The sequence below is a fragment of the Jaculus jaculus genome, chromosome 5, assembly GCF_020740685.1.
Source record: "Jaculus jaculus isolate mJacJac1 chromosome 5, mJacJac1.mat.Y.cur, whole genome shotgun sequence".
In the NCBI taxonomy this organism is placed as follows: domain Eukaryota; kingdom Metazoa; phylum Chordata; class Mammalia; order Rodentia; family Dipodidae; genus Jaculus; species Jaculus jaculus.
The window spans coordinates 169,769,997-169,790,512 of NC_059106.1; the positions used below are offsets into that span (position 1 = coordinate 169,769,997).

Here is a 20,516-nt window from a genome sequence, read left to right on the forward strand (position 1 = left end):
GGAGTTCATTTGCAGTGGCTGGAGGCCCTGACATGCCCATTCTGTTTCTCTCTCTGCCTTTTTTTTTTCCTCTCAAAATAATAAATATTAACAAAAAAATTAAGCCAAAAGCTGTATCAGGCTTCTATAATCCAGCACACTGACACTGATGGTAAACTGGGAAGTGGAGACAGAATTTCCTGGAAGCTCGTGGCAGAAACTGACCCAAAAGTGGCCCTTTGACCTCTACCCATGTACTGTGCACGCACACTTACATTCACACCATAAGACTTTTCAAAGCCCACAGCCCACAAGACTGCTGCCCCCTTCAGGACACCTTGCTCTCAGCTCTCTTAGTGTGCACACTTTACTGAACAAACTTGTGCTTAAACTGTGTCTTTCACGTGAACCCATTCCTTTGAAAAGACCAGAAGCAGCAGCCAGGAAACAGGCAGTGGACTATGGCACATGACCCTGGTATACTCTAATAGTGCAACACTGTGCATAAGAAAGCACCCCAGGGCTGGAGAGACGGCTTAGCGGTTAAGGCACTTGCCTACAAAGCCAAAGGACCCAGGTTCTATTCCCCAGGGCCCACATTAGCCAGCTGCACAAGGGGGCACATGTGTCTGGAGTTAGTTTGCAATGGCTGGAGGCCCTGGTGCACCCATTCTCTCTCTCTCTTCCTCTGCTTCTTTCCCTCTCTCAAATAAACAAATTTATTTTAAAGTATATATATTTATTTATTTATATTTATATATACACATACATGAAAACACCCCAGGGCTGGAGAGACGGCTTGGCAGTTAAGGCACTTGTCTACGAAGCCTACAGACCCATGTTCGACTCTCCATGTCCCACATAAGCACAAGGTGATGCAAACACACAAGGAGGCACCCGTGTCTGAAGTTTGAGTGCGGTGGCTGGAGGCCCTGGCAAGCGCAGTTCTCCCTCTCTCATTAAAAAAAAAAAAAATAGCAACAGAAAATAAAAAAGAAAAGAAAGCACCCCATACTGCCCACAGCTCAGACAGATGTGCAGGCAGACAGGAATACACAGTGTGGTTCCTCTGGCAGACCTGAGGGCACTGCAGGGGGACATGAGGCCAGCATGTGTTTCAAAAGGTGTGGGTCCATGTTGCGGATGTACCTGTGAGTCCATCTGTTCACTGGACACTTGTACTTTCAGCAGGTACTCCGTGACAGAACTTTACCAAACATCAAGACAAGACAGAAACAAAGTTACACGTGGTGCTGAGCAAAGATTACCCAGCAACAGGCAGCACACAAGCCCACGCACGGGAGGAAAAGTGTATGCTCAGAAACAGGACACAGCACACTCGCTCATTACAAAATATTTATTGGGCATGTTCTGTTCACACACAATTCATCTAGAAGACACCGACACGCTATTTTACCCACACAGAGCCCATGGCATGCATTGGTGCCCCGGTTCCGACACTGAGACCCAGTTGCTCAGCGACTCCCGCGCCCTGCGGGTGGGGGCGCCTGGCACGGACACCGGCGTGGACAGCACCGCCACACACACACAGCTGGCGTGGGGGTCCGGGACCCCAGAGCCGCACCGGGCTGGGAACACAGCCACGACCCCCGGGGACCCGCAGGTACCACGGACAGAACAGCTGCAGGCACAGCATACTCGAGAGGGACAACGCCGCTTCAAGGGGCTGGAGCCACCTGCCAGGGGGCAAGGGATCAGCACGGAATGGATGCGTGTGTGGCCTTCTGAGCAGGTGCATGGGGGGGGGGGCAAGTGTGCCTTCATCCCCCAAGACACACACCATGCCTCCCAGGCAGAGCTCAACCGTCATCTCCAGATTGGAAAGACTTTCTCTCCAACCTGCAAAAGATACAAGGAAAAAAAAAAGTCAGTCGAATAATATGCCATTTTTCTGCTTGATTAACATGCAGAATTTCCTAATAAGTTAACATAGGATGGAAGGGTATTTAAGTGCAGACACTTAACTGACAAACATTTAAACCTAGAACATAAAATCTACACAAAATAAAGAACTGGGTTTTTTTTTTCTCCCCCACATTAATTCTAATTAATCCACTTTCCAGTTATTTCTGAGACCTGAGGCCGACGCCCTCCAGCTCCAGGCACGCCACACTTGGGAAGGCGAGCAGTCCTGCCCACCTGCGGCTCACACCCCACGTCCATCCCCTCCACAGCTGCGTAGGGCCCCGGGGCTCAGCTCGGCCTGTGCTCTGCCCGCCTGGTTAGAAGTGGCCCCAGGCAGGGGCAGGTCTGTCGTTTGTCAGCTGTCACTAAGAAGGATGAGGCTAACCTTCCTGAACCTTGTACTCCCTAGTTCATAAGAGGAGAAACAGCTGATTCCAGCAACCGGTTCCTGTGTGAGAAAGGCTGGATCTTGAACCCCGGCAGAGGGAGCAGAGGTTTGTCGTGGTCATCAATGACCACCCACAGCTGTCTCCCCGAAGTCCAGCACCAGCAAGACAATGACTTCGCAAATAGATATCTTACTCTTTGAGATGTGGGGTCTTGTCTGGAAGTGACAGCCCAGCTCAGAGCAACAGACATGTGCCTTCTCCACACTGGGTTTCTTTGCAACACAACAGAGCCTGTGAGCACATCTCCTGTGTGGACTGGGACCGGGTCGTCCATCATAAACAAGGTCTGCTTCCAGTGTGTGGTGCTGAAAGACAGGGCACAGCCACCCGCCAGCCTGAGCGGCAGCCCGCTAGATAGGGCACAGCCACCCGCCAGCCTGAGCGGCACCCCGCTGGGTGCTCAGGAGATCCAGCTCTTCCACGCCCTGCACGGGAGCCTGTGCTCCAGAGCCTGGGAGTGTGGAGCTTAATTTCAGGTTAATCAAGGCCAGAGACACCATCCCCTATGATCTGAAGTCTTTATGGAATGAGGAGGCAGGCACCCTGCTCCCGATGCAGCAGAAGGGGCGTTCTATAGGACAATAGTTCACATGGGCAATCCACTGGACAGGAGCACAGGATCAAACAACTACACAGGTCACGACCCCTGGCCTAGAGGACAGGTGTCCACTCCGTCACTGTGTCTCTCCCAAGTCTGCCAAGGCCTGGCTGAGTCACCATGGCTAGGCAGCGACATGCAGGATCAAGCCAAGCCAAGCAACCAATCAGCTTAACAGCAAGGTAGACAGTCACGGCTCTGGGCTCCTCGCCCTATGCCTGCACACCGTCCCCAGCTCCCTGGGCCTAACGCAAGTCCACATGCCACCAACAGCCAGCGTCCAGGCCTAGCCTTTGGCCGTACTCCCCAAACATCCCTGTTTTCCCTCTCCTTCCTGATCTCAGCCACAAGGGTGTGAGCAGGGCTATGCCCACCTTGTCTCCCACAGGAGAGGAGGTGACTAGGTGGCACCAGGCCAAGCAAAAGATCTGCCCTAGTGCAGAGGCCAAGGGGCCGAGTGCAGTCAGGGCAGCATTCCAGGCACTGTGACGGTTCACAGCTCACCAGTAGAGGATGCCCCAAGCAAACACAGGAGGAAGACACTCCACCCAACAGAGCAGGCAGAGGGTAGAGGCAAGGAAACCAGCCTGCTCCATGTCTCTTCCCCAACCCCTCTGTATCCTGCCACCTCCCCGAGGCCCCTCTGGGATCACTCACGGGTGCAGCGGGCCTGTGCTGAGCACCTGCTGCGGCTGGCCCTCGTCCAGGCTCTGGAAGTGCACACTGAACCAGGCTGTGAAGCCATGCAGGGTGCCAGCCTTTTGGATGTCGAATCGCAGCTCGCCACGCATGGTCTGCACTCAAGCACAGGAGAGAGTGTCGAGGCCACAGATAAGCCCCATCCCAACTCCAACCCTGACCTTAACCTCAACCCCCGCCCAACTTGGCAAGCCACCCTGGACCATGCAGATCGCCTCAAATGGTTTGGGTTCCAATGACCACATCCATCCCAAACACAAGCTGCCCACATATAGCTGATGGGGCCTGACCCTAATCATGAGAAAGAAGTCAGGAATTTCACATTGTTGGTTATTAACACCTGAAGGAGTTTATAATTCAATTACTGTATCACAATAGATGGAATATAACAGGAGGTTCTCCTTGAGTTCCAACGCCACCCTGAGAGTGCATAGTAAATTCCAGGTCAGCCTGGGCTAGAACAAAACCCTACCTCGAAAAACCAAAAAGACATAAACAAAAAAAGACCCCAAGAACAGTAACTATAAATCTAAGGTAATTGTTAGCTCTTAAGAGATTAAGTATAAGGAAAATGAAATAATATAAGACAAAATCCAAACAACATGAAAAGGAAAGCTGGGAAAAGGTAATCGCTAGTTGAGAAGAACTCAGCTGTTCGCCAGTCAGCCACCGCGGCACACCGCCATCCGCGCATGCCAGCTGTGCCCAGCGTCGCACGTCGCAGTAGCTGAAGGTCTGCAAGCCGTCCTCACCTCCAGGTCTGAGATCTGCACAGTTCTCATGTCCAGCTGCAATATGGTGCATGGCTCAGAAAGGCAGTCTTCCGGCTTCAAGATGTGGTTGTACTTGGGCTTGGAAAAGAACTCCTTGATTGCTAAAGACCTGGGAAGAGCAGAGCAAGGGCTCGGGTACTGCCAGGAAGTCGGTGCCAAGCACTCTGGTGGCAGAAGAGCTCTCCTTTACAGCAGGGCCCACCCTGAAGGAACACGCCCTGCCGCCCAGGCCCTCTGCCCTCCAGCCTCACTGAACCTCGCCTGCCCAGTCCCCAGAGCCTGCCCAGCGCTGGGCTCTTCCCTTACGTGCAGGAATCTGGGCACGTGGAAGGCAGCCGTGACCATGACTGTCATGATTTCCACCTAGCGTGGCCGCTAGCTTTTCAATCTGTTGACCTCAAAACGCTTCCTGGAGGTCTCCTGCCACACAGCAACTACAAGAGACACTCAAGCAGCCAGTTACCTACAAAAGGCACCACACTGGCAGGACTGGAGCCGCCACCGTGCCTCAGCTCAGGAGAAACAACCTGTGCTGCAGCGGAGGAAGCTCGGCTAGAGGCAGAGCGGGCCCTGGGGACACTGTACAGACCTGGGTGCCGAGGCCTAGCCTCAGGTCCTTCCCACTGGGTTCCTCGTACAGCCTCCTCTCCACTCGGTCCAAGTCCCACTTGGTACACCTGCACTGCTTGGAATGCTATCTGTAATGTTTGTCAACTGGCGCACAGCATTAACTTCTGAACTAGCTAGTAATGTTTTCATAAAGATGATAATGTATGTACACATTTTAAGTTTACTTCTAATGATAAAGATATGAATACATTAAAAAAAAACTAGGAAGTGGGCCAGTATAAAGGAAAAATTTTAACTTTCCATACGCTTCCTTAGTATTCTGCTCTTCCCATATACTTGCTGACATTTAAAACATGAGCCATTCTGTATGAATGGCTTTTGTGGTCAAGTTTACTATTTAATTCTAGCATTACAAATCCATGTTTGTTTGTTATTTGCGGTTGTGTTTTGTTTGGTTTTGGTTTGGTTTGGTTTTTGGTTTTTGGTTTTCCAAAGTAGTGTCTCACTCTAGCCCAGGCCGACCTGGAATTCACTCTGTATTCTCAGGATGGCCTTGAACTCATGGCAATCCTCCTACCTCTGCCTCCCAAGTGCTGGGATTAAAGGCACCACGCCCAGCTTCTCATTTTGTTTTTAAGACAGAGTTTCATATAGCCTACCCTGGTATCCAATTCACTACGTAGCTGAGGACAACCTTGAACATATCTTGCTGCGCCACCTCCTGCGTGTTGGGATGCCAGGCATGTACCACCGCATGGGGTCTTATGTGGTCCTGGAGATCACAGACGTACAGACAGCTGCCACCCCACAAGCACAGGTGACTATGTTAGCTCATCTGATGGGCAAACAGCACTTAACTTAGTGATTTCTTCCTGGCTTCTTCAAGTGAAGTAGCTATGACCCCGTGAGGACATTCTCTCATTCTATATCATCTTTTCACCAACTTCTAGCACACAGACTCCCGTCGGGTCTCATCCACTCCAGGGCAGGGCTGCAGAGATTGCTCCATGGTCAAGGGCACCGGCCTGCGGGCCTGCTGAGCCTCCTCAGCGCACACATGAAACTGGGCTCAGAGCGGGGCACGTGTCCGCGATGCCGACGTGGCTCTGAGAGCAGGAGGCCGAGCCAGGGGAACAGGGGCGCTCATGAGCAGCAGCAGCAAGGCTCAGCTCGGGAGCGCGGAGGAGGCTGGGGGGCTGGCTCAGCGGCCAACACGCCTGCCTGCGGAGCTGGACGACCCAGGCTGGGCTCCCCGGGACCCACGTAAAGCCAGATGCACTGGCACCTGTGTCTGGAGTTTGTTCACAGTGGCAGGAGGCCCTGGTGTGCCCATGCTCACTTTCTGTCTGTCTGTCTGTCGCTCTCTCAAATCAATGAATAAATAACATGACAAAGAAACAAGGTGAGGAGTGATGAGGAGACACCTAACACTGACTGCCGACCTCCACACACACGCTCACCCCTGCACACGAAAAGAAAGAATCCATCTTGCAAGTTCCGACCCAGTTTGTTTGCTTGTTTGTTTAGGAATTGCCGGCAAAGAAGTGAAAGATGAGAGCCCGGCCAGCGCTGTGTTCCCTCCAACCATCCAGGCAAGAGGCCTCGTACCAGAAAGATCTTGTCATGGCTGGGAGGATTTTTGGTTTTTGTTTTCTTTCTTACTTTTTCATTATATATATTTTTTTTTTGATTTTTTTTTTTTTTTTTTTTTGAGTTTTTTCGAGGTAGGGTCTCGCTCTAGCCCAGGCTGACCTGGAGTTCACTATGGAGTCTCAGGGTGGCCTCGAACTCACGGCGATCCTCCTACCTCTGCCTCCCGAGTGCTGGGATTAAAGGCATGTGCCACCACGCCTGGCTTCATTATATATATTTATTATACTTAGACATCTCAGCCAGTAAAGTGCTTGCTTCACAAGCATAAGGACACAAGTTTGGACCCCCAACACCCATATAACAACCAGGCACAGTGGCACACGACACTAGAACCCCAGTTCTGAGAAGGCAGAAACAGGAGGATCCCTGCGCTTGCTGGCCAACTGGTCTAGCCTAATTGGTGAGCTCCAGGTTCAGCACAAGAAAATAGGATGAGGCTGGAGAGATGGCTTAGCAATTAAGGCACTTGCCTGTAAAGCCAAAGGACCCAGGTTCAATTCCCTGGGACCTATGTAAGCCAGATACACAAGGTGGCACACACGTCTGAATTACGTTTGCAGTGGGTGGAGGCCCTGACGCACCCATTATTTTCTTTCTCTCTCTCTCTCAAATAAATAATAATTTTTTTAAAAATTGTAGCTTTCGGGCTGGAGAGATGGCTTAGCAGTTAAGCACTTGCCTGTGAAGCCTAAGGACCCTGGTTCAAGGCTCAATTCCCCAGGGCCACTCTCCTCCCTCCCTCCCTCCCCCCCCACACACACTCTCTCTCTCTGTCTCTCTCTCTCTCTCTCACTCTCTCTCTCTCTCTGCCTCTTTCTCTCTCTGTCTGTTGCTCTCAAATAAATAAAAATAAACAACAAAAAAATTTTTTTTTAAATTGTAGCTTTCTTTAGCCAGGCATAATGGTACATGCCTTTAATACCAACATTCAGGAGGCTGAGGTAGGAGAATCACCATAAGTTCAAGGTCAGCCTGAGCTACAGGAATGTAGGCTACCTTGAAAAAAGAACCTGTAACTCTCTAAGGGCAGTTAGTGTGAGCTTCCGTGGTACAGCCACCGGTAAGGTTCACACATGCATTCTTAGGCTCTGCAGACAAGTACCTTAACTGCTAAACCATCTCTCCAGCCCCGACCTCCTTTTTTAATACTTTTTTATTTGCAAACACAGAGAGCAAATGGTGCACCAGGGCCTCTAGCCACTGCAACCAAACTACAGGTGCATGTGCCACTTTGTGCACTTGCCTTTATGTGGGTACTGGGGAATTGAACCAGGCCCAGGTCTTTAGGCTTTGCAGGCAAGTGCCTTAACCACTTAGCCATCTCTCCATCCCAAGGACCTCACTTTTAAACATTACCTTTTCTTTATATCTGGAAGAGATTGTAAGATATGCCAATTGTCTTTAAAGCAGCCTGCGGCTCTAAGGCATTGGGAGTTCAGCCCAGGACCTCATTCCTGGGGTGGGGGCTCTCGCTCTTCCCCAAGCTCCTCCCGTACCTCCTATCTCCGCAGAGGGAAGGAGTGGCTGCAACAGGTTCCCTGCGTGATCACCATCAGGACAGGGGGACAGGGAAGGCAGAAAAGACAGACACAGGGAAACTGCAGCAATGATTCCAAGGTCATTCTTGGTCACTGGGTGTGGAAGGGACAACTTTCAATTAAAAAAAAAAAAAAAAAAAACTGTCTCCACAGAGTGGAGATTAACAAGGCTCTCTCTGAAAAAGACTCGTGGAAGCAGCAAGGTGGTACCAAGGCCCTACCCCCGGGCTGTTCACCCAGCTCCTTCCCTCCTCCCGGAGCCTGCCTGGGCAGCAATCACACGGTGCGGTGGTCACGCACACCTACTTGAGCGCACTGAGGTTAAACTCGTAGGCATTGTCCCAGAAGAGCACCTTGCTGTGGTAGTCCTTGTCAGCACTGCAGGGCACCAGGTGCAGCGCGGCGGTGGTCGGCCAGATGATGCCGTCCTCCTTCAGCCAGGCGTCCCGGGCATACAGGATGGACTCGATCATGAACTCAAACTGTGATGGAAAGGACACAGCAGCACATCACCACGGCTCTGTCACCACAGTCAGGGTGCAGCACTCTTCAGGTCGTCTGGAAACTTCAGTTTGACCCCTGACTACCTCAGTCGGGCCAGGGAACTACGTGTGAGAAATGGTGCTTTTCTTCCTATGCCTATATGGGTATGTCACATGTGAGTCATGGTCTAGGTTTACGTCACATCACCTCCCGTCAAACTGAGGTTCAAGAGTGGCTAACAGCCAGCAGAAGTCCTTGCACTAGCACATCCTGGCACCTGGGAGTCATGCCGTTGGATTATTAATGTATTTGGGAGAGAGGGAAAAAAGAGAAGAGAGAATGGGCACACCAGGGCCTCTAGCCACTGCAAATGAACTCCAGATGCACGCACTACCTTGCGCATCTGGCTTACATGGGTACTAGGGAATTGAACCTGAGTCCTTAGGCCTTGCAGGCAAGTGCCTTAACCACTAAGCCATTTTTTTCCAGCCCACCACTGGATTTTAAAATGCCCCCAAGTGTTCTATGGCTCTATCTGACAGAACAAACGAGTTGGGTCAGGTATTCCCAAACTTTCACATCCCTGTGGTCAAACGATGACCACGGTCCTTCTGCGGGTCTGAAGTCAGAATAGGTGCTCACTTCCTCCCACCACGTGCCCTCTGGAGGCATAGGCAGAGGCCCGTCACTACAACTACTACTCGTGGACCCAGCACAGGGAGGCCAGGCTTCCCTTGGTACCAGAAGTCACTTCGAACTGAGGACGGAGGCCCCACCAGGTCAAGGACTCAGGGCTCTAAGTGGAAGGCAACAGAAGGGCTTGGTTTTCCTCAAGTCATTTAAGCAAGTTTCACAACAAAATTAAGCATATGCAGTATGGAAACCTTAGAAAAATACAGAAAAACAAAAATAAAAACAAAACCCAAGAAAACCAGCAGTAAGTAGGTAAGTGTGCCATCACTCTGTGGTCTGTTTTCAAGGGCTATTCTCCACGCACTCACAAGCACACACACACAGAGCGTGTACGCGTAACGTTAGACTTTGTCTTCCTTTAGCAGACAGTAGAACTGCCCTTTCTTGGGATACAGCCTACATGATCTTGGCCACCCAAGGGATCAACAGGCAGCAGCCCAACACCCCAAACTTCCACTGGTGACTGCGCCCCCCATCGTGGCCTCCCGAAAGCGCACAGGTGTCAGGCTTTTCAAGCATGTCAGCTGAATGGAATCACACCGTGAGTGCCTTTCAGCACAGACATTACTAATCAGAGGCGTCAAGCTCCCAACAGTTTCATCTCCGGACAACGTAATTCCAACAGGGCTCAAGGCCTCATGTCCTCTGCTAGCATTCTGTGTGTCTGCCCTAAGTGAGAGAGGCAGCACTTGACAGCCACTTATTATCAAGGGGATCTTGCCAAGGGCTTGAGTCACACTTCGTTTCCCTCACCCAGAGGCTTCCTGGACTTTTACACAGTAACTAAATTTCAGGCTGGCATGTTACAGAAAATGTCTCATATCCTACTATGCCAAGCCCACAGGACAGAGTGAGCAGATGATGTGTACGTGCTGACATCCAGGCTGGTGATATGATGACAGGGACAGGCAGAATGCTTAAAAGTGTGAGCTGAGCAGTCTACCTCCACCCACGAGGCCCAGGGAGCATCATGGCCGCTATGAGCGTCTCACAGATGCAGTTTTCGAGCAGAAGTGACACAGGCTGACAGTAAGTGCAGATGAAACAGGTGCAAACCCTACGGACTAAAGAAACAGCGTCTGGGCCTGGAGATCTGGCTCACTGGTTAAAGGTGCTGCTTGTCTGAAATGCCTGATGGACCAGATTCAATGCCCCAGCACCCACATAAAGCTAGACACACAAAGACAGTGCATGCACCTGGAGTCTCTTTGCAGTGGCAAGAAGCCCTAGGGCAACCAATCTCTCTCTTCTCTCTCCCCCCCCCCCAAATAGTAATATATATAAATGGGGTTTTTTGTTTGTTTGTTTGTTTTTTCCAGGTAGACTCTCACTCTAGCTGAAGCTGACCTGGAATTCACTATGTAGTATCAAGGTGGCCTCAAACTCTTGGCAATCCTCCTACCTCTGCCTCCCAAGTGCTGGGATTAAAGGCATGAGCCACCACATCTGGCTTAAAATATTTTTTAAATTAAGAAACAGCTTCCTCTTAATCCTGGGACTTCCTGTGTTCCCAGGAGAGTTACAGGTGACATAAAGGGGAAGTTATATTAACTCTGACTTAAGTTTCACAAAAAGTTTTTTTGTTGTTTCGAGGTACGGTCTCACTCTAGCTCAGGCTGACCTGGAATTCTATGTAGTCTCAGGGTGGTCTTGAACTCACTGTGATCCTCCCACCTCTGCCTCCAGAGAGCTAAGATTAAAGGCGTGCGCCACCACACCTGGCTTCATAAAGCTATTTTTCTGTTCAGTTAAAGTTGAATCAATGTTCATTCATTAAATGTCTCACTTCAGGAAAAAAAAAAAATCAAAACTAATCAAGATTTTTTTTTAACTCCCGAAATGGGCTCAGGGATCAAGAGCACTGGCATCCCACCGCCAACCACAGGCATTACCAGCAGGCAGGTCCCCATCCACTCGGACACCAGGACGTCCACCTTCTCGGGCAGAACCACATCCTCCACCTTCTGCTGGAACACGGTGATGGTGTCGGCAAAGCCGTTCTGCATGACCAGCTGGCCTGTGTGCTGCGCCATCTCACTGGCCTCCACAGCATACACCTGCAGCGGCAAGAGCAGCCGTTGACCTGACCCGACCCGACCCGGAGGTCTGGGGCTCGTATTACGAAGAATCTTCTTATTCTGCACTAGGAGCAAGTGTAGGTACGGGATGGTTCGTCTCCAACCCGCTCAACAGCAGTGAGAAGCACCACGTCAGCTGAGCGACCAGAACGTCTGCGTGTGCGTCGGTGAGCAGGTGGGAAGACCCACCATCCCTGGGCACAATTTAGTCCGGGGCTGAAGAAGAAAGCTCGGCCCTAGCATGGTTCTCTCTCCCCTTCCTACAACCAATTGCTTCAGGCTCCTGCAGCCACGCTGTTCTAGAACAATTTTCTCCAAACTGAAACAGGTCATCCTAGAGGGAGGCTCTTTTAAGAAGTTCCAAATTGAAGCCAGGCGTGGTGGTGCACGCCTTTAAGCCCAGCACTCAGGAGGCAGAGGTAGGTGGATCACCATGAGTTCAAGGCCACCCTGAGCCTACATAGTGAATTCCAGGTCAGCCTGGGCTAGAGTGAGACCCTACCTCGAAAAACAAGAGAAGAAACGCCACTCTTGACCGTACCGCCTTCCCGAGCCTTCTGCACAGGATGTGGCCCCAGTGCAGGTGGCCGGCGCCTCGGCCCTGCCAGGCCGTGCCCACACGTCCCACGACTCAACAAGCACGCCGCAGGTGCCCAGCCTGGCCAAGAGCAGCTGGCATAAAGACAACCTGGTTCTCAAGTGGGGGAGTTCTGGGTGCTGGTCTTAGCCTGGCAGGGACTGGGCAGTGGCCACTGCCCGTAAGCTGCCACTTCATCCACCCCAATCGGGCCACCTTGAGGCCACAGCACAGCTCATCACAGACGTGCTGGGAGGAGCCAGAGGCCGGTGCTGGGACACATCAGCCACATGGGGCCTGGCACAGACATGTGGACCTCGAGTGACTGGAAGTGACATGTCACAAACATCCCACCAAAAGCCCGTCACTTCTGCCCTGCCCACTCCGCTTGTGCTGCTCACTTCCAGTGAAGCGCATCACAGCCTCCCACAGTGGGAACAGCTGCCCGCTTCCTGCCACAGCCTCACTCAGCAGGACACACTAGGGCCAAAGAAGTCCTGAGCGCGAGTCATGCCGCGGCCTCCATCAAAACCAGGCACACTCATGGCCCGCGGCCTGGGCAGACACAGCAGGCCGTTCAAGCTGGACTCACCGCCTTGGGCCGCGCATGATGTGCGCAGAAGAGGCTGATGATGCCAGTGCCACAGCCCACGTCCAGGATGACTTTGTCCTTCAGGGACTCCTTGTTCTGCAGGATGACACTGTGGTACTTCGTAGTCCGAGGCTGGTCTGCCAACATTTCCAAGTGAAGTTTCTAGAAAATAACACATTGGAAATCACTCCAAAAGCCATCTAGACCTGCACGGAGGTCTGTCTGAGGAAAAGAACCAGGAAGCCGTCTAGGGAATGGGCACACCAGGGCCTCCAGCCACTGCAAACAAATTCCAGACACATGTGCCACCTTGTGCATCTGGCTTACGTGGGACCTACGGAATCGAACATGGGTCCCTAGGCTTCACAGGCAAGTGCCTTAATCGCTAAGCCCAGTAAAACTATTTAAAAGGGGGGGTCTGGAGAGATGGCTTAGTGGGTAAGTGCTTGCTTATGAAGCCTAAGGACCCTGGTTCAAGGCTTGACTCCCCAGTACCCACATAAGCCAGATACACAAGGTGGCTCATGCATCTGGAGTTCGTTTGCAGTGGCTGGAGAACCTGGTGAGCCCATTCTGTCTGTCTGCCTCGTTCTTTGTCTCTCTGGAATAAATAAAAATAAACAAAAAAGCCAGGCATGGTGGTGCACGCCTTTCGGGAGGCAGAGGTAGGAGGATCGCCGTGAGTTTGAGGCCACCCTGAGACTACAGAGTGAATTCCAGGTCAGCCTGGGCCAGAGTGAGACCCTACCTCAAAAAACCAAACAAACAAAAAAAGACAGACTGGGCTACACAAAGGGAGGAAGAAGGCACCTTGCTAACACCAATCAGGGAACTGCAGCAGCTGCATCAATACTGGACAATAAACTGTAGAGCAAAGAATGTTCGAGGGATGATGAGGTCAGTTCACAACCACACAGGAGCCAACTCATCAAAAGGAAATTAAATTCTTAATACACCTGTGGCTAATAGCAGAGCTTCAAAACACACAGCAGGCCAGGTGTGGTGGCACACACCTTTAATCCCAGCACTCAGGAAGCAGAAGCAGGAGGATCACCATGAGTTCGAGGCCACCCTAAGACTACACAGTGAATTCCAGGTCAGCCTGGGTGAGAGCGAGACCCTACCTTGAAAAAAAAATAATAAAGCCGGGCGTAGGAGTGCACACCTTTAATTAATCCCAGTACTTGGGAGGCAGAGGCAGGAGGATCACCGTGAGTTCAAGGCTAGCCTGAGACTACATAGTGAATTCCAGGTCAGCTTGAGCTAGAGCAAGACCCTGCCTAGAGAAAAAAAAAAAAAAAAACACAGCAGCACTGGCAGAAACACAGGATGCCCAGAGCGCCCAGTGCCCTCCTTTCAGTGGCTGACTGAGGCAGACCGGACGCTAGGAAGCTGTGAAAATCTTTACCTACAACATGAACGATGAACCAAAGGGACCCAGGAATAACCCTAACGAGAGAAAGCACGCTCCCTGCACAGCGAGACCTAAACTGCGCAGCACACGGCCGCAGGGGGATGGCTCAGTGATGCACAGGTGAAAGCACCTGAGTTCGGGCGCCTGGAGCCCCGCGAAGCCAGAGGGTGTCCAATCCCAACACACCTAGGGCGAGGCAGGCGGGTGGGCCTGAGGAGCGGCACAACCAGAAACCCTGCCTCGAGCAGGGCGAAAGGACTTCACTCAAAGTTGTCCTGTGACCGCCACGTGCCCGACTCAGCTCACGCCCCCGCCCCCACACACACACAGATCACACACACACACACACACACACACACACACACACACCCTCAGCAACACAAACCAGGGCCTGCACACAGGGGCGAGGAAGCAGCCTGTAATACCAGAGATGGCACTCCCTTCCTCCACACACCAACCTTCACAGCACCAGCCAAATGCCAGCTAACCTGTCACGCAGAAGAGCACGAAACGGTGACAGGAGAACTTCCAAGCTGCACAGGCCCACATCTACCAGGACGATGACAGACGCGGGGCTGGAGGGGAGCCAGCTCTCAGGCCTCACAAAGAACGAACAGACCAACACGTGGAAGGGAGACTGCAGAAACAGACCCCAGGGGTGCCACGTCACAACTACACCCGGAACAACGGTTTTACGTGGGGGGAAACTGAGGCAGGTTACTGCCTTCTCCACCACACGTAAATCCCACGTCACTTAAGTGCTTCTAGTGGCAGCAGCGCCCCCTCCGCCAGTGAAGGAGAGCTCAGCTGGGAGCCACGGAGGGCGCAGGCCCGACAGGCCAGGGATCCGACTGGTTTTCATTACGTCCCTTTCTTCAGCGGCCTGAAGGCTTTAATAATGTGCACACATCAGTAGTTTTTAATTACTCCTGGGGCAGCAGTGCCCTGTTCTTGGTTTCACCACTTAAATGCTCACTGAGTTACATACATTTTCCTATTTCCATTTTAAGGTAAAACATCCCGCATTTGGGGTGCGTGTGTGTGTGTGTGCGCGCGCGCGCTGTGTGAATGTGTGCCTGCAGTTAGATGAGCTGACCACGGCTAGCCAATGACCCTCCTGCCTCCTCTCCATGCAGAATGGGGTACAAGCATGGGCAGCCACACCTGGACTGTTGCATGTGGGTGCTGAGGACGGAATTCAGGTCTTCGTGTTTGCACAACAAGCACTCTTACCCACTGAACATCTCTCCAATCCTCTTTTTTTTGTTTGTTTGTTTTTTGGTTTTCCAAGGTAGGGTCTCACTCTAGCTCAGGCTGACCTGGGATCAGTCTCAAGGTGGCCTCAACTCCTGGCGATCCTCCTACCCCTGCCTCCCGAGTGCCGGGATTAAAGGCGTGTGCCACCACGCCCGGCCTTACTACTCTTTTTAACACTGAGAGAACTTCAAAATCCCTTGCTCAAATAGGATCTCTAAACAAAAGTCAGCAACTGAGAACTCACAGGTCAAATAAAGACCATCAAATTATAAGAACTATCATATATTTAAACTTTTTTCTTTTTTTTTAATTTTTTTTAAATTTATTTATTTGAGAGCGACAGACACAGAGAGAAAGACAGATAGAGGGAGAGAGAGAGAATGGGCGCGCCAGGGCTTCCAGCCTCTGCAAACGAACTCCAGACGCGTGCGCCCCCTTGTGCATCTGGCTAACGTGGGACATGGGGAACCGAGCCTTGAACCGGGGTCCTTAGGCTTCACAGGCAAGCGCTTAACCGCTAAGCCATCTCTCCAGCCCTAAACTTTTTTCTTTTTAGCAGAAAAAAATTTTTGTCAGACATGGCGGCACACACCTTTAATCCCAGCACTGCGGAGACAGAGGTAGGAGGATGGCCATGAGTTCAAGGCCACCCTGAGAATGTATAGTGTATTTCATATCAGCCTGGGCTACAGAGAAACTCTACCTCGAAAAAAAATAAAACAGTAAAGATTCTGTATCATATGAAGTTCACACGCAGTTCCGATTTCCAGGTCCACCCAGGAAGCTTCCCTGCAACATGACCGTGCTCACATCACATGTCCCACGTGGCTGCCTTCGCCCCACGGTGGCAAGAGAGCAGCGTGACCACACCCGGGACTGCTCTGTGGACCCCAGGTCCGCACCCCGGCTCTGACCGCGGGGAGACAGTACCAGAGTCCCGTAACTGCCGAAGTACTCCTCATCCTGCCACGCGTCCTCCGGGCCGTGCTCCTGCAGCTGCCGCCCCACGTGGTTCGCAGGGACGTACCCGCGGCAGCCGCCGCGCTCTCCCCACCACCACTCCGCTGTGGCTTGTCTCAGGATGAGAATTTTTTCTCCTCTCAAGAAACTGAGCTGGAAAACAGACATCAAAACGGACAGAGATCAGAACTCGAGAGAGAACCCAGGGACCTAGTGATCTCACCAGTAACCGGGTGACCAAATCCCACAGTGGTGACCACACTGCAGAGACCTCAGTGGTTACACCAAACAACAACTTAAAAACAGAGATAGTGGAGCTTAAAAATTTTATGGGGTGCCAACCAGAAAGAAGGGGACAGCTTAACTGAAAACATTTTTTACAAGAAAGAGCAGGGGCTGGAGAGGTGCCTTAGCAGTTAAGGCATTTGCCTATGAAGCCTAAGGACCCAGGTTCGATTCCCCTGGACCCACATAAACCAGATGAACAAGGTGGTGCATGCATCTGAGTGCATTTGCAGTGGCTAGAGGCCCTGGAATGCCCATTTTCTCTCTCTCTCTCTCTCCTCTCTCAAATAAACAAACAATAAAGACAACCTTTTTTACAAAAACAAAGAGTAAACATTTTCAAATGGCTTAGGGCAGAATTTCTCAGCAGCCCTCCTCCGTGGCAGCTGTGTACACCTGATTCAGCTACAGGGCGCCACACATGCTCCTGCCACTGTCTGCGAATATGATGGTTTGGCAGCCTCACTGGCCTGACAGGAAGGGTTCTGCAGCAAGGTCTCCAAGCTGACCAGGGCAGGTAACTTCTATCCACTCTGCATACCACTGGGGCAGTCTGTTGGACTAGGAAGCATACACAAAACTTACTGGCCCTAAACACGCAAACGCTTCTTTACTTTTGCCATGAAACACACTGAGAGGGGACAGCTACCTGGGTCTCGTCAGTAGCAGCATAGTCTGCAATGGCCACAAACTCCTCCGGCTGCAGCTGGGCCCCCTCCTGCAGGAGCTGCATCTCACAGCCATCGTCCACGGCATCTTCCTCCTGTCCAGCACCAAGGACACACAAGTACAGTACTGTGAGCTATTGTCTGCCTGCCTACCAGATAACTAGGATTTCAAATAAGGACTCATGGGCTGTAGACATGGCTTAGAGATAAGGCACTTGTCTCTGAAGCTTAAAGACCCAGGTTCGATTCCCCCAGAACCCACATAAGCCAAATGCACATGGTGGCACATGTGTCTGAAGTTCACTTGTAGTGGCTAGAGGCCTTGGCATGCCCATTCTCTCCCGGCCCCTCTCTCTCATAAATTAAAAAAAAAAAAGAGAGTCATGTGACCAAGGATCTATTATGCAGATCACATGGGCCATCCGTACACCTCAGAAAAATGAAGTGCATCCTGACAAGAAAATGCCAAAAAGAGTGGCAGGGAAGGGAGTCCTCAGGACCTTTGGTGCCACCAACTATCCTTGTCAGAGTGACGACCAGCTCGTGAGGGAGACAACGCTGCACTGGGTAGTGGGCTCCAGAGACCTCTTTAGACCAGAGAGCCAGGGGCGCAGCAGCCCAGGCACAGTAAGGGCCTGAGAAATGTGCCAGAGACTGGCGTAAGTCTCACCAGATCAGCAGTGTGATCAACCCAGCCTGGGGAGCGCGCTGAGGCGACCTGGGCAGGGGGAGGGAGGCACTGACAAAATGTTTTCACCGCTGCAAAATGTGTGCCTGATGTGTGCCAGACCGATTTGTGTGTGTCCTAATTTTTAAGTTGCTCAAAGGAAAAATAGGGCATCCATGAAAATATTTTGTGGGTGGTTATGGTTAATAAGTTAATGAAACAAGCCGACTATAAATAAAACTCCTATATGTAAAAATCCAGTGGCGGCAGGAGAGATGGATCAGCAGTTAGCTTGCTTCCCTGCAAAGCCTGAGGATGCAAGTTTGACTCCCCAGGACCACATAATGCCAGACACAAAGTGGCCCATGCGTCTGCAGTTCACGGGCAGCGGTTAGAGGCCCTAGTGTGACCACTGTCTCATCCTCATTCTCTGCTCTCTGTCTACTTGCAAATAAAATGTTTAAAAAGCCAGGTGTGGTGGCACACACCTTTAACCCAGCACTCTGGAGGCAGAGGTAGGAGGATCACCGTGAGTTCAAGGCCACCCTGAGACTATATAGTGAATTCCAAGTCAGCCTGGGTGGAGCAAGACCCTACCTTGAAAAAAAAAAAAAAAAAAAAAACCCAGTGGGTAGAAAATCATTAGGATGAAAAAAGAAAATGCTGAAATTGACATCACAGACATGAAATACTTGTTTTAAAAGATTTTTATTAAAATGTTCATTTGGATAATTGCACATAATGAAAATTTAAGGTTGACTTTTTTTTTTAACTATGTATATGTAAGGACCAAGGCAGAAAACTACACTCAAACTCGGGCCGCCTCTAACATGCCAGCCATCTTGCTGGAGCCATGCCTAGGACTTAGCACGGGGAGGGAAGCAGGAGGGCTGTGGAGCTGGGGACGTTGCAGAGTTCTCAGAGCTAGTCACAGCGCTGTCACTCAGCGTGACCCCCTAGAGCTTCCCCCACTGCCCTGCCCCACATCTTTAAAGCCAAGTGTGCCCCTGCTGGCCACCACGCTGGACAAGGAGAAACGCATCCCGTATGTTGGCTGATGCCTGCCTCTACACGTGGGTTCTCACGTACCAGAACTGAGACCACCTGTGGTGCACCTCCAGGACAGTCACCCGTTGTCGCCATGGTTCACTGAGGCTCTGCCTCATAACTGCTGCTTTTATGGACTCATTTTCCCCTTTGCTTTGTGCTTTAAAGAAAGACAAAGTGCTCGTTACATGGCTTGATAACTAAATTCACTTTCATCTCTAAGGACCTCACAAAGGTCCTCTACCAAAGAAGGAAAACGTGTAGGCAGTCAGAAATGGAGTTTATTAAGCATCTCTCTGGACATCTGAAATTCATGTGTCGTTTCTTCAATAGTCCACTGTGCCTGTCTTATTCCTCTGAAGCCTGCTGCTGATTATAAGCCAATGTCAATTCCTTTTTTTTAATATTTTGTTTTTATTTATTGAGAGAGATGGATACAGATATAGGCAGGTAGAGACAGAGAGAGAATGGGCACGCCAGGGCCTCCAGCCATGCGAAGGCACTCCAGATGCATGCTCCCCCTTGTGTATCTGGCTTACATGGGTCCTGGGGAATCGAACCTGGGTCCTTGGGCTTTGCAGGCAAGTGCCTTAATCGCTAAGCCATCTCTACAGGCCTTTTTCTTTCTTTTCTTAATATTTTATTTTTTCTTTTTAATTGGATTGTGAACACATTAGAATTCCCTGCCCAATTCCCACTGTCAGAACCTGATCTCTGCATGCCTTGACCCCCTTCCTGCTGCGGCTGGATTCTTATTCCAGGGTCAAGGTAACCAGACAGGCTCCAAGAGGTGTCCACAATTACACAGCAATTCTGCACCTGTGTGCTTCCAGCGCTAGGCCTGGCTCCTCTTTGTGATCATGAGGATCCCATGTTCAGTAGAAGGCCTGCGAAATGGTTGAACTGTGGCGCCTTGGGGTGTTGGGGGGAGGGGAAACTGGGGTCAGTGAACTGGCAGGGAGGTTGATGTGGCATGGGGGGCGTGGCTCGGGAACTGGCACCGGGTGGGCGTGGTCTCGGAGAGCGTGGCTTCGGGTGTCTGGGAGGTGGGCGGGGTGCGAGCAAGGCAGAGGCGAGATTCCAGTCCGCAGCCTCGAGGCACCTAGCCCAGAGGGTACTCGCCATAAGCACTTAGCTCAGGGGGTACTCACTGCCCAGAAAGGGGCGGAGGCCTCGGCTGGATAACGACCCTCGGCCTGGGAGAGGACCTTCCATCAAGACTGTCCAGTCTTGCGGTCAAGCCCGCCAAGGGACCTACCTCGGCCGCGCTTCTCCGCCGAGTCCTCGCTACAAGCGCCCAGGCACCAGCCGCGCCGCCGCGCCCTCCACCCGCGCAGGCGCAGAGCGCCCCGCCCCGCCCCGCCCTCCACCCGCGCAGGCGCAGAGCGCCCCGCCCCGCCGCGGCTCGCCCCGCCCAGGCCGGCGACCCGCGCACGCGCCCTCGAGTCGCCCGCCCCGAGCCCGAGAAGCGGAACCCGTGCGCAAGCGCGGTGTGCAGCGGCCCGCGCAGGCGTACTGGCTCTGGGGAGGAGTCGTCCGTGAGAGGCGCCGAGTAGGACTGTTGGGGTTTGGTGTCATCGCCCCCCCTTCTGCAAATGGGCTTAGCACTG

General features: G+C 51.9%; 1 protein-coding gene across 1 annotated transcript; it reads right to left on the reverse strand.

The window, feature by feature from the left end:
- Positions 1–1,322: 1,322 nt before the first annotated feature.
- Prmt2 (protein arginine methyltransferase 2) lies at positions 1,323–20,251 on the reverse strand. The gene is made up of 11 exons (XM_045150818.1): positions 20,165–20,251; positions 18,949–19,066; positions 17,174–17,287; positions 16,210–16,392; positions 12,609–12,770; positions 11,254–11,418; positions 8,492–8,667; positions 4,404–4,533; positions 3,610–3,746; positions 2,488–2,659; positions 1,323–1,839 (listed from the first exon to the last, which is right to left on the reverse strand). The coding sequence occupies exons 2-11, from the start codon at positions 19,000–19,002 to the stop codon at positions 1,807–1,809; spliced, it is 1,326 nt and encodes a 441-aa protein (XP_045006753.1). The 5' UTR covers positions 19,003–19,066; positions 20,165–20,251; the 3' UTR covers positions 1,323–1,806.
- Between the last annotated feature and the right edge of the window lie 265 nt (positions 20,252–20,516).

Coding starts and splice junctions, on each gene's coding strand:
- Prmt2 (XM_045150818.1), bottom strand. CDS start 19,002: ATGGCGACAACGGGTGACTGTCCTGGAGGTGCACCACAGGTGGTCTCA. Junction 17,288..18,948: donor CACAGGTGGTCTCAGTTCTG/GTACGTGAGAAC, acceptor GGTGCTGGACAG/GAGGAAGATGCCGTGGACGA. Junction 3,747..4,403: donor TGCAGATCTCAGACCTGGAG/GTGAGGACGGCT, acceptor GCTTGAGTGCAG/ACCATGCGTGGCGAGCTGCG.